General features: G+C 50.1%; 1 protein-coding gene across 1 annotated transcript in view; it reads right to left on the bottom strand.

Annotated features, from left to right (window-relative positions):
- Positions 1-13,275, bottom strand: part of LOC307083281 (rho GTPase-activating protein 44-like) — a gene marked incomplete at its 3' end in the record, with an annotated part of 31,487 nt that overhangs the window by 7,614 nt on the left and 10,598 nt on the right. Inside the window, 18 exon segments of the mRNA XM_079747114.1 lie at positions 248-297; positions 299-470; positions 921-938; positions 2,516-2,699; positions 4,130-4,221; positions 4,356-4,469; positions 5,245-5,325; positions 5,520-5,601; positions 6,126-6,237; positions 6,570-6,697; positions 7,402-7,483; positions 7,574-7,642; positions 7,742-7,856; positions 8,028-8,104; positions 8,520-8,631; positions 9,013-9,089; positions 9,513-9,632; positions 9,909-9,948. Of these exon segments, the coding sequence (XP_079603240.1) occupies positions 248-297; positions 299-470; positions 921-938; positions 2,516-2,699; positions 4,130-4,221; positions 4,356-4,469; positions 5,245-5,325; positions 5,520-5,601; positions 6,126-6,237; positions 6,570-6,697; positions 7,402-7,483; positions 7,574-7,642; positions 7,742-7,856; positions 8,028-8,104; positions 8,520-8,631; positions 9,013-9,089; positions 9,513-9,632; positions 9,909-9,948 (1,725 nt within the window).

The raw sequence follows: 13,275 nt of genomic DNA, 5'->3' as shown, positions 1-13,275 counted from the left end.
AACGCTGTGATCAATATGAACTGTTTTCACCCCCCGCCAAAGGGTCAAAGGTCGAGCACGAGCAATCACGTGGTCGGCGGTTAATGGCGACGACGAGGACGAGGATGACGATGACGATCATGATGAAGAAGAGGCCACTCACACATGACATGAGGCAGCGGTGAGGGGGAGGAAAGACGATGGGGGGGGGGGGGGGGGGGGGCAGAGCCGGGGGCCGGGGATAGGGGGTCTCACGCAGGTGACTTACCCAAGCCGAGGGTCTCCCATGGGCGGTGGGGGGAGCGGAGGGGGGGGGGGGCGTGGCCGAGGGCGAGGTGCTGAACTCCCCGGGCTGCTCCGGGATCAGGGAGTCGGCGGGGGGGCCCGAACCCCCCCCCTGCAGGCCGGGGGGGGTGGAGGAGGTCTTGCGCACCAGCGTGGACGAACCCTTGCGGGACACCCAGGTGGTGTCCATCACCCGCACGCCCATGCTGGAGGATGGACGCACACACACACACACACACAGGCACAGGCACGCACACGCACACGCACACACACACACACACAAACACACACAGGCACGTACACACACACACACACAAACACACACACACACAGGCACGTACACACACACACACACACACACAGGCACGTACACACACACACACACACAGGCACGTATACACAGGCACGTACACAAACACACACACACACACGCACACACAAACATACACCCACAGGCAAGCACGTTCATACACATACACACACACAAGCGCACACACAAGCGCGCACGCACACACACACACACACACACACACACACGCTTCGCTGAGTGACACTTCGAATAGAGAGGCATTAGGCGTCTCAGGCAACATGACCTAACATGACCAAAAGGATAGAGAGGAGACAACAGGGAGAGGATATACACTGAGGTACAGTACCTTTGTATCTTCCTAATGCTGCGTCGTTAGGAAGAGGGGCAAGAGGCACACAGGAAGAGGGTCAGGAGGAAATCATACACAAACAAAACACCATCACATGACAACTAAAAACCCTTTCTTAGAGGAGGAAATAATAAAAAGAGTGCAACTTTCTGTATTTTTTGATTGCGAGCGTGAGTGTGTGATTGTGTTTGCGTGTGCGTATGTGTGAGTGTATCTGTTTGTATGCATGTGGAGTGTGTGCATATGTGTTTGTTTGTAAGTCTGGGTGTGTGTGCCCGTCTGTTCGTATGTTTGTGTTTGTTTGCGTGTGTGTGTATGTGTGTATGTATGTGTTTACGCGTGTGTATGTGTGTCCATGTGTGTTTGTCTGTGTTAGTGTGTGTGTGTGTGTGTGAGTGTGTGTGTCTGAATGAGATTCGAGGCGACAAGGAGAAAAGGGTGGGTGATTCCGAGGTGGGAAACATGTCAGACCAAATGAGCCTCCTCTTATATGAGCCAATTGCAGCCATGTTTGTCTCATGAAGTCTGGAGAAATGCAGACAGAAAACAGAGAGGAGGACAAAAAAAGGGGAAAACAGAGAGAAAGATAACCACTTTCTCAACAACAATAGACTGGTCACACACACACGCACATACATACATAAAAAACAGATAGATGACAGCTACAACAGCAATCCTGACAAAATGGTCGATAAATACCACTGAAAAATTATAGATATAGAACGGCTCGTCGAACCATATACACAGCTGTAGACTTCAATGTGAATGAGATTCCGGTTCCCAACCGTTGATTCTTGAATGTGTTTGTGTGTTACACTGAGGGGACATGAGCTCTCTCCCTCTCTCTCCCCCTCTCTCTCTCCCTCCCTCTTTCAGATTTCCGGAGCCTGTGATTTTCCACCTGCAGAGTGAGTCAGTCCAGGTGACGTGCCAGCCCCAGTCTGGAGGCGAGGCAGAGAGGATGACGAACGGGAGACGCACAGTAAACAAGAAAAGGACCGCGAGGACCGCGAGCGCACAAGCTGACGGACAACGGCGCCTCGGTTGCCATGGAAACAATGCAACTTGAGTCTGCGCCGTCTGTCACCCTGTTGTCTGTCGATGGGCGAGGTAGCCTGATAGCAGGAGGAGGGGAGGATTTAATTGGACGGAAGGATGACGTTTGATGCATAATTACACTGTGACACACCCCCCCCCATGTTGAAACCGTCTGTCGATGGGCGAATTTGGTTGAATTAAGAGGACATGTAATGAGACTCTCTCATGAAGATATCGTTTTTTTCGAACGAGTGTTAGGAAGATGCAGAGTGGATCTCAAATAGGTCTGATGTGTTGCGATCGAGTTGAGCTGCCTGCGATTCGACGGAGACAGAGCGAGAGAATGCAAAAGAGAGAGAGACAGAGACAGACAGAGACAGAGGGAGAGAATGTGCGAGAGATACAGAGCGACAGAGACAGAGAGAGTGAGAGATAGACAGAGAGAGGGAGAGAGAATTTGAAAGAGAGACAGAGAGAGGACTAGAAAAGGGATCAGTGGAAAGACAGCTCCGAGAAGAAAGACCGAAGCTCCTCAGTGTTTCCAAACAGCTTACCCATCCTTCTTGTAGAACTCCAACATCATGTTGTCCGTGGCGACGCTGAGTGGGCGTCGGCCCTGGTCGTGCTGCTGCCTGCGCTCCGAGTGGTCCATGTCTGGCGAGGGCATGGAGCTGAAGTTGGAGTTGTGATTGTTGTGGATGGGGCTCCCGTAGCACCCCGTCAGGTTGAACTCAATGTCTGCGGGGAGACAACACACCACGGCAACGTTTACTGTACAAGTCATCACCCATGGCTGGTCACATACCCTAGCACACTAATACTGTGTTTGGATTCCGTACGGATGTTCACTATTGATCGTATGCTAGGAGTCATTGAGGGGACATGTTAGGTGTTGTTGTTGAGCGGGGAGGGGTTAGGTATTCCACTCATGTGGTCCATAAGCATGGGCTGGCCTGGCTTTACCCGGTTTGACTCGTCAGCCTGGCGTCTCCATGAGGACAGCTCTACGCGCTTGTGGGTGTGTCCATCCACTGATGACGTGTCCATGGAACATCATCACGCCGATGGTATTTTAGTTTTATATTATAGCCCTTCCTTCAATTGGATTGAGTTATTTATGAGACTTGAAATATAAGTGGGTTGTTGCATGGAGACAAAACAGACACAATTATATCTGCGATGGTGAATAAAGTTTGATATTGTCTCAATAGCTCAGTGAGAGACGATTCATCTCAGATGAGTCTTGAGTACACAGAGTTTCACCAATGTCCTAGATATTAGGAAAAAAATTACTAATCTGAAAGATAGCCGGCCATTTCAGCAAGCTATTTTGTTTTACAAGTAAGTATCACCAAATTGAAATTGATGCTGTGCACTTATATCTAAACCTTCATTACCCTTTTGATTTCGTCTTTTATAGTTAAGCAATGGAAAGATAATAACGAGTCAAGCTGCAGAGAACTCTAGTCATACTCTATATGGCTATTCACAATTTGACAGACACCTTCTCGCTCCAAACAGCAACCAGGGCTGACGTCACCGCGGCCTGCTTGGAGGCGGATCTGTGGCGCTGTGGCCGCCCTCAGAGATGGTCCATCTCGGGCGCGACTCGGCAACAGTCCGCAACATTTATACTGTCAATGGTAATGCAAATCAACGGCAAGCTGTGATTCGGCCGAACCGATGGAAACGATGGGAACGAGCCAAAGGATTCCAGGCAGGCTGTGGACTTTAGGAACAAACCTAGAAACTTTGGGATTGGAACCCAACCCTCTAACTACCACATTTTAAAACCAATCTTTTTAAACACAATAAATACGGTGACCTTTGTTCGGCACTTGTTTTACTCCTTCCCATCCGTGCAAGAAGGGATCCCTCTTCTGTGTCCCTGCCCACGGTTTCCATCTCTGAATGGGAGTGTTCCCTTGCCCTTTCGAGGTCTGAGTCATAAAATGTGCCTGTGAAGCCCTTTGAGACTATAGCTGTGTTTAAGGGCTACACCAATAAAATGGGCTTGACTTGATTCATAGAGAATAACATTTCTATCATTAGTTTCACTCATGCCTCAAAGGACAACAAAAGTCGTACATTTCTGAAACAAAACATTGCGGCATAGCGCACAGTCATTGAACCCCATTTCAAGAGCATCTATCCAGGGCCAGCCTTACCTCCAGGGAAGAACCAGTCGGCGTGTTGGATGATCGGCTCGATGATGCCCACGATCTGCAGCGACACCGTGGTCATCATCTCCGTTATGTTTCTACCGAGAGAGGGAACCGTCACTTGAAACTACATTTCCCATGATGCTCTTGTAACCAAACCCATTTGGCACCCATGTACGTGGGTAGACAACGTCCGTGTAGATGTAGTTGTGTCAGCGAGCAGGGCACGTACGCGTCAGTGTGCGTCCACAGCAGGTTGGGCCCCAGTACGATGGCCATGTTGCCCGGGGTCATCTTGTTGGCGTCTTGGTACTCGGTCAGCTTGGATAAGAATTTGATCAGGTATCTAAAAGTGAAAAGAAAGGGATTTGAGCTTATGTTTCATGTATTATTAGACAGCCAAAAGTCAAAGTCAAAAGTGTTTCATTACCAGATGTTCATTTGTTAAACCAGTATATCATAGTCATCATGCAGGTTGAATGCCTCATTACATGTTCATTATATCGTGCTTGTGTGAAATATTGCAATAATACAGAAAAACAATGTATTTTGTATTTGCCAATTAAATTCAAAAGCATGGTTAATCCAGATTGCATTGGGACCCAGCCAACAAAGATAACACACACACACGCACACACCCACACACAAAGACACACAAACAGACGAGATAACACAGACAAACACGGACACAATACCGCAGATACACAAAGACACACACACACACACACACACAAAGACACAGAGTAAAACCTCCATCTGCCCCTCCACCTGCAGCATGTGCAGTCAGCCATGTCTAATTCTGACTTCAGATAGTAGAGCTCTCTTCGATGTTGACAAACACACGACAAGACAATCCGTCCAGACGCTATGCTGAAGGCCCTGAGCCGTGCGTAGGATGGTCTGTACATCCTGGCTCAAAGGACCTGAATCTCACCTCCATCATTCTGAGGACACCACGTCTCACCTTAGGCTCGACACCTCGAGCCGTCAGCCGGATCAAGCCCGCTGGTGATCTTTGTCCACAGCTACGGCTCTGTATCTAGTTATTGTTATTACGAGTCTGTGAGCAGTGCCGGGCTCAGCAGCCAGCAGCAGAGAGAGAGAGAGAGAGTCTCACTGACCGGAAGTTGTTCAAGTTGTCTGTGGGGAGCTTCTCACAGGCGCACAGTAAACCCTGTAGCCTCTTCTCCAAATCCTGAATACTGAGAGGGAAACACAGAGGCAGACATCTTTAACACTAATCCACGCCATAATATTGTAGGTAAAAACATTCTCTTGGAAATAATAATACAATAATCCAACATGACGGTCTACTTTCTTTCGACCGACGCTAGTGCACATCATCACAAGAGCGTTTCTGACATTGAGTCAAAGCCCTCCCCCGGCGCGCACTTACTTTGAAGCCTGGATCCATTCATCATAGAGCTCAGTGGTCATCAGCGGCTCAGGGAGCTCACGGAGGTATGACTTCAAAGCCCCTGAAGGGGAGCAACAGCAGAACAAGTCTTTAGACACAAGGGCAAACCTCAGGCGGGCCCCTGGAGGGACTGAGCGCTGGCCCCGGTGGCGGTTCACTCTGCTCTGTTGTACTCAGAGATTCACTTGAGAGCTGCACAGCGACATTAATAGCAGAGGGACTCGCCCGCAGGACAACACGTAGAGGAGAGCTGCTCTGTCAATGTTATGCTTAGGAGTCTGGGGAAATAATAGCCCTGATAACATCGTGACGTCAAAAAACCGAGACGCAAACACAATATCGGGATATCTAAATTAAATCTTTGTTTTAATCCTTTTCCCTTTTCATTCAGAACTGGGAGCAGAGGGGGGAAAACACCCGCCGGCTTATTTTAAGCAGCATGGCTCGGTATAGAAGCAACCGGTAGATGAGCAGAGGCAATGTTGTCATGTCGATGCTTTGAACAAGTCATTATGTTTGTGTGTGTGTGTGTGTGTGTGTGTGTGTGTGTCTGTATGTGTGTGTGGGTGTGTGGGTGCCAGTCACCTGCGATGGCGTGGGGGTCAGCAGAGTACTCCAGCACATCCAGAACCCCACAGTCCAGAGACGCCTTCAGCTTCTTTAGCTTCGAGTTCGACGGCGCCACCCTGAACAAGCCCTATAAACACGCACACGCACACACACACGCACACACGCACACACCAGGGGACATACAGTGGACCCCTTCCGTACATCATTGAGCATGGCGTTCTCTGTACGTCTGTCTCTGTATATCTGATGAGCATAATCTATATTTTGGCATGATATGCATGTATGCTGACTATAAGACAAGTGTATCTTACGTGTATATTGCGCATATGTGTCCTGCTTGTTACGTGTATGCCCCGGGATGTTATGCGTACGTTGCCTTACGAGACGTGTATGTTACATGTACGTTGTGTGTGCTACATGTAGGTGATGTATACGTGTTAAACATATGGGGGCTCACACCTCCTCCTGCATGCCACACTCCAGCAGCATGGTGACGCAGGCCTCGATGGGGAACGCGATCTCCCTGCCGCTGATGTTCAGATGGTCCTCCAGGGACTTCCCGAAGGACGGCTTCTCGACCCACGCCTCTGCACCACAACAAAGGGGGTGCTAGCATCACACTCTGCGGCTGCTAGCATCACACTCTGCAGCACAGGGGCATCTAGCATCACACTGCACCAGTACACAGAGGCTGCTAGCATCACACTGCACCACAACACTGGGGCAGCTAGCATCACACTCTGCGCCGCACCACAGGGGCTGCTAGCATCACACTCTGCAGCACACCACAGGGGCTGCTAGCATCACACTGCACCAGTACACAGGGGCTGCTAGCATCACACTCTGCAGCACAGGGGTTGCTAGCATCACACTGTGCAGCACACCATAGGGGATGCTAGCATCACACTCTGCACCACACCACAGGGGCTGCTAGCATCACAATGCAGCACACCACAGGGGCTGCTAGCATCACACTGCACCAGTACACAGGGGCTGCTAGCATCACACTGCACCAATATAAAAGGGATGCTAGCATCACACACTCCCCACAACATAGAGGCTGCCAGTATTATATTCCGCACCACAACACACACACTCTGTGGTGCAACACATACCCACATAGCCCACATGTTCACTACACAGACACACATGGATGCATGTGCGCATTAGCATTCACTCACAAACGCGATGAATATCCGAATCACCATGCATGACGAATGGAAAGCATACACTCACAGAGACGAACACTAGATACACTGTAGGCTTTGGGCCAACAGTGTGTATGAGTCACCTTGCTGTGCTTTAATCTGGGGCAGAACACTGTTGAGGATCTCTAACGACTTCCTGTGGTACTCGGCCTGGATTTCTATCAACTGGAAGCAGAAAAGAGAAATATACATGTGACCATATTTGTAGCATCATTCAGAACTCAGTCTGGAGGTGATTCGAAGGCCAAGACTCACCGTCTGAAAGTAATTTGCATAGTCCATTTCTTTGGCCACAAAACTGAACATGTCTGCTGACAACTGATCCTGAGAGAGGGAAGTAAAAGACAAGAGCACATTCAGCCGGGGCGTACAGGACGAGGTGACGATCAGACACGGCTGGGAGGGCTCCGACGGGTCACGCACCCTGCAGATCTCCATCCGGTTGGCTGCCTCCTCCATCTCCTCTCGGAGGGACTCGGCCTTGGCGCCGGGCTGCAGAGTGCTGGGGTGGCTGGAGGACTTGGACGACTGGTGGAACCTACGGACACGGGGCATTCAGAACCAACAGCTCACACGACATATAGTTAACCACCACCTCCTCCCCACCCCGACATCATCCACCCCAATACATCTCGAACGGCCCGAAGTGACACGTGACCTCCTCCGGGGAGGGACCTATGAGAAGGCCCGAGGTGCCACCTCCCTTCACCTTGTCCGAGAGGAGTCCATGTCCAACACCAGCTTCGCTAAGTGCTTCCTCTGTTTCTGGATGTTGGGGATGTCCACCTGCATGACGGAAGACACACAAACTCGTTTTCGCGTGGAAAATATCAGGGCGGTTGGTTATTTTTGAACACTTAGAGCACAATACCGGCCTGGGTGATTAAAACATCGTAACAGTCTCTTCTCGCTTCACTAAGATCTCTGTAACCAATATACTGTAATTGACCTAAATTATCAACCAATTAAATACAGATTCAGCCAAAGAATCCTGAGCGCCTCCTTGCCTCGGATGTGAACCACAACAAAGAGTAATAATACCAGTCAAAGAGTTTCATTGACGCCAGGAGCGACAATGGTTCAATCTCCCAGACAGCCGTGCATTGATAACATGGACCAATGTCGGAAGCATTACAGAATCGGTGCATTTGCCAACACAGAGTCAAGCTCACGGCAGCAGCTCGGTTCGTCTCAGCCTCACCTCGGCCAGCACGAAGAGGGGCTCCACCACGTCCCTCTCTATCTGGACCTCGAACTGGAGCAGCTCCTGGGCCAGACTCTCCTCCGTCTCCCCGCACAGCGTCAGCATCTTCCTGTCCGTCACCACAAAGTCACAAGGCGTCACGCTCCATGGAAACGCACACGTCAATGAGTCAATCAATAAGGAAAGGTGGCCTGTGTGTGTGCGTGTGTGTGTGTGTGTTGGGGTGTGTGTGAGAGTGTGTGTGTCAAGTGCTTGTGTGTAACAGAGATAGTCAGGAAGAGATAGAGAGGACAAGTGTGTGGGGGTGTGTGTGTGTGTGGGAGAGGGAAAGTAAGAGAGATAGAGAGAGAGAGAGAGAGAGAGAGAGAGAGAGAGAGAGAGAGAGAGAGAGAGAGGGAACGAGAGAGATAGCCAGAGACAGAGATAGAGGGAAAATGTGTAGGGCATGTCTACATATAGGCATAAAAGCGTTGTAGCTTCTCCCACTTACCCCAGGAGGGAGTCGTCTCCCAACACGGCGGCTCCTTCCACCAGACACTGAGCCAGCACGGTGAGAGGCAGCTTCTTCTAAACACACAAAACACACGTTACCCTATTACTGTGTGTGTGTGTTGTATGTGTGTGTTGCATGTGTGTTTGTGTGTTTGCGTGTGTGACTGTGTTTGTGTGTGTGTAGTGTGTGTGTATGTGTGTGTGTGTGACTGTCTGACTCTTTGTCTGTGTGTGTGCGTACGTGCGTTTGTGGCTGTGTCTGTGTGATATGTGTGTGTGTGTGTGTGTGTGCAGATGTGCATGTGTACACTGTATATGTTTGGATGTTGTGTGTATGTTGTGGGTGTCCTGTTGTTAGCTCCATGCTGCATCTGTCTTCTCTCTCTTTGTCATTTCCCTTACACGAGGACCACGGCACGGTTCAGTTTGCGTCACAGCTTAGCCGGGGGTCTCGGTGTCATTGCATACAGCGGTGTGTGTTACGGCGCGCCCACTCACCGACGGGGACTTGACGGATCTCTTCTCCCCCTCCGCCCCTTGTTGCCCCTGGAGACAGGCCGTGAGCTTCTTGTGAGTGCTGTGGGTCACCTGCTTGACCAGGTCGAGACGCTTCTCCACCTATGGTCAGGAGGGACCAGCGTGGGCAGACACATACACATCAGCACACCCGCAACCACCCCCGTGTATGACACTGATAACAGATGAACCATTAAGGCTAAACCCTTGGTGTTTTAATTGAATGAGTAGCAAGAGGAACCCTCTTATAAGGCTTCCCCAGTTAGATCTTTAATGGCCTCACTATTAAGTCCTTGTTTTTTTGGGGGTGTTTTTCATGTGCATACACACACAGAAAGACAAACACACGCATACACACACACGCAACAAACATCTCACCTGCAACAGGTCATCGCTCAACGGCTCTGTTTTCTCTGCCCTGTGAAGACAAAACAAGACAAACAAACAAACTAGGAGTTAAGGAGGTCAGTCAACAATGGAACCAGCAAACTAAAGCATGACATTTCAACAGTACTGGACTGCATCGTGTGCTGTTCCGAGATGGCAAACCCAGGGAAACCCAAAAGCTTTGATTAAAGACGCACCGGTATCACGTTAATTGGCCGATAGCGATATTGATTACTTTGCCCATCATGATTTCATCCCATCACAATGACCTCATCAACAGTGGTGGTCCTTGCATTCAATATGAGGTAGGAATTCAACTCGCATCTAACTCGATAATGAGCCCCATGTGCATGTCACTCGTGGCCTGGCTTCCATTGCTCCGGATCACAACAATAACTGTTGAGCAATGCACACACCCCCCCCCCCCCCCCCCCCCCCCCCCCCACCAAACGCTGAGCATCATAAACCTCATGTTCCTCGCCTCGGTAACCAGTATTATCTCATGGGGGGGGGGGTTCCCCTCTCTTGTTCTGTGTCTCCAGAGATCTCAGAGTGGAGCTGGATGTTCTGTTGATGCGGTCGCCGTGGTGACAAGGGCCCTGGGGCAGGTTGGCCGGGGGGGATTGAATGAAACAAGCCGAATGTAAAACTCATCTGGAGGGCTGGGGTGTCCCACAACAGACGAGGATGTGTGTGTGTGTGTGTGTGTGTGTGTGTGTGTGTGTATGTGTGTGTGTGTGTTTGCTGGCGTGGTGGTGTTAGTGTATCATCGTCCTGTCCCTGGGACACTGAGGCACATTCTGCTAAACCTGCGGGATCTTTGAGCGATTCGCCATGGTATGTCCGTCTGAGGAGACCCACGATGGTTGCACAACATCCAGAACAGCTGACTCCCACGAAGAAGGAATCGGAGCCAGATGTAGTGTTAGTAGTGACATAGGATGAGGTGAAAATGTTGCGTTTCCCTGAGGTCAACACAACTGGTCTTTGCTTGACTACAGCTCTCATTCAAGACATCCTGAACAGGAACATGTGTTGGTGTGCGGAACGAACATTCAAACATTACTGTTCCTGTTTGAAATTCAGGATCCCAAAATCATTTACATCCACGCATTTTATTCCAATTAACTTTAAGCCGAATCTGCAAATCCAAAGGTTCTCGATGTCTCATGTGGTGATGGAGGTTTTAGTTGGGTCTTGTGAGCACAGTCCAACAGCCTTTTACTAGGGTGGTAGTAATGAGCCTTAAGCCTTAAAGACACCCACGGCTCATCTTTGCCAAGCGCCCTCCGAGGTCCATAATCCAGCGTGGGTTAATCAGATCCGGGGGGGGGGGGGGTGGTAGCATCAGGTACTTCCTGCCCTGAATGAGGCGACTGGAACGGAGCCAAGGGAGCCTGACTCTAGGCAGGCTGACCTCTTGGTGACATGGGTCCAATCTGTCGCTCCACAGAACCCCCCCCCACACACACACACACACACGCAAGAAGGCATGCACGCACACACGAGCGGGCACACACGCACGCACACACACACGCCCATTTCCCGTGCCTGTCTGCCCGGCCACTTCCTGGGATTGTCCCCTTACAAGACCTATGCCAATCAGCATAATAGCATTTTGTGTATATCAATTATGTACATACAATTCCGGAAAAAAGTACTTTTTACACGCCGAGAAAGTGGTTTAAATATAGCAGCGGCAGAACAGGCTTTATTGTTTGGGGATTCAACAGAAATACCCTGACGTTGACGGCACAAGGACAACATGCAATTTCCTCACGGGAACTAAACCACTCAAACTGTTCCATTGAACGATGTCGACAGCCTTGCATCTGTGTTGTATGTGGACGCAACCCCGCGTACAAACACACGGCACTGCCTACAACTGCAGGGAGCTCTAATGAGACGTGTTATCAACCCAGCGAGAGACGGAGCTGAGAGACATGCTGGAGCAGGGGAGGAGTCTCTTGGGAACGGGGTCAACATGTGCGTTACAACAGAGCCGGCCTTCAGACGCATGTGGAACATGGATGAGAGAGAGAGGGAACGTTAGAGGGAAGGTATGTAAGGATGCTGTGTAGTGTAGTGTATTGAAGTGCCTGTATTGAAGTGCCTAGGGCGGGTCTATTCCCATCTGAGTGGTCCTGCGTTCAGCCTCCAAGGTCTGAAGACCTACCTGCAGATCCTCCAGTGATTTGCCTAACCTCCACCTGCTCCTTAACGACCTGTGCCAATTAACTTCACCTTGGATACAAATAATCGGCTAATACTACTTACTAAAAATAGTAAGAGAGATGGATCCAACACCACAAAAAATGATTGGAATGTGGACCGACCAATCCCATGCCAGAAGGGAGACCACCCATCTTTGTTTCTGTCCCTGCTACGGCCCAGTCAACCGTCTTCTAGTACTCAGAACCCGGGAGGCCATGAAGCAACAACTGCTGCTGCTCTGTGTGAAGACTCCTTCAGACAGATGGTCACATGAGTGACTCCAGGGGCCCGGGGCCCCGCTGGGCAGCTGGGAGCTCGTCACAGTCTCTCTCGGAACGAACACACAAACACACACACAGAACGAACACACAAACACACAGAACAAAAACACACACACACACACACACACACAGACCAAACACAGACACAGACACGAACACGCACACGCGCACACACACACACACACACACACACACACACACACACACACACACACACCCTGTGTGGCTCGAGAAGCACAGCTGCGATTGAGAAACGGTTGAGGGAGGATCTTAAGATGTGGGGGGGGGGGGGCAGAGGGAGAATGTTGGTTTCATAGTGAGGAGGACAGTTACATTCCTCTGGGATGGATGATGAAACGCTTGCTGTCGTGTGTTGTTAGATTGTGAGCAGTGTTTGTTTCCAAGTCAAAAGGTTGTGAGTTTCAACCCCACCCTCTGCAGTCTAGCCATAGGCATCCTTGAGCAAAGAGCCAAACCACAATCGTCTGATTAGTAACTTGTATCTAACACTTTGGATAAAAGCAGCTTCTACTTAAAACTGACTCTCTGACTGTTTGTCCTGTGACCAGAATCTAGTCCGTCCAACAACATTGAAAAGCTAGGGCTAGGGTTAGAAAGTGGGCTAGCATTGCATTATAAGAACGTACCCCCCCATCAAATAGATCTCCCAGAGGAAGCAGCACAACGTATCTGAATGCACGCTTCAAAGGTCAAATGAAGTCAATGTCGGTCTGAACATGAAGGCTGACAGATGTTATCAAGGCGAGCACACCTCCCCTCTGCGGGAGCTATGTTTGTGTTCGGCCGCTGGTATTTCCTTCCACGGAGATACCAGCCCGGCTCTTTATCTGCACATCAACACG

This window comes from Pollachius pollachius (genome assembly GCF_949987615.1).
Source record: "Pollachius pollachius genome assembly, chromosome: 11".
Taxonomy (NCBI): domain Eukaryota; kingdom Metazoa; phylum Chordata; class Actinopteri; order Gadiformes; family Gadidae; genus Pollachius; species Pollachius pollachius.
The sequence above is the reverse complement of the archived record's forward strand: the minus strand, read 5'-3'. Positions and strand labels throughout refer to the sequence as shown.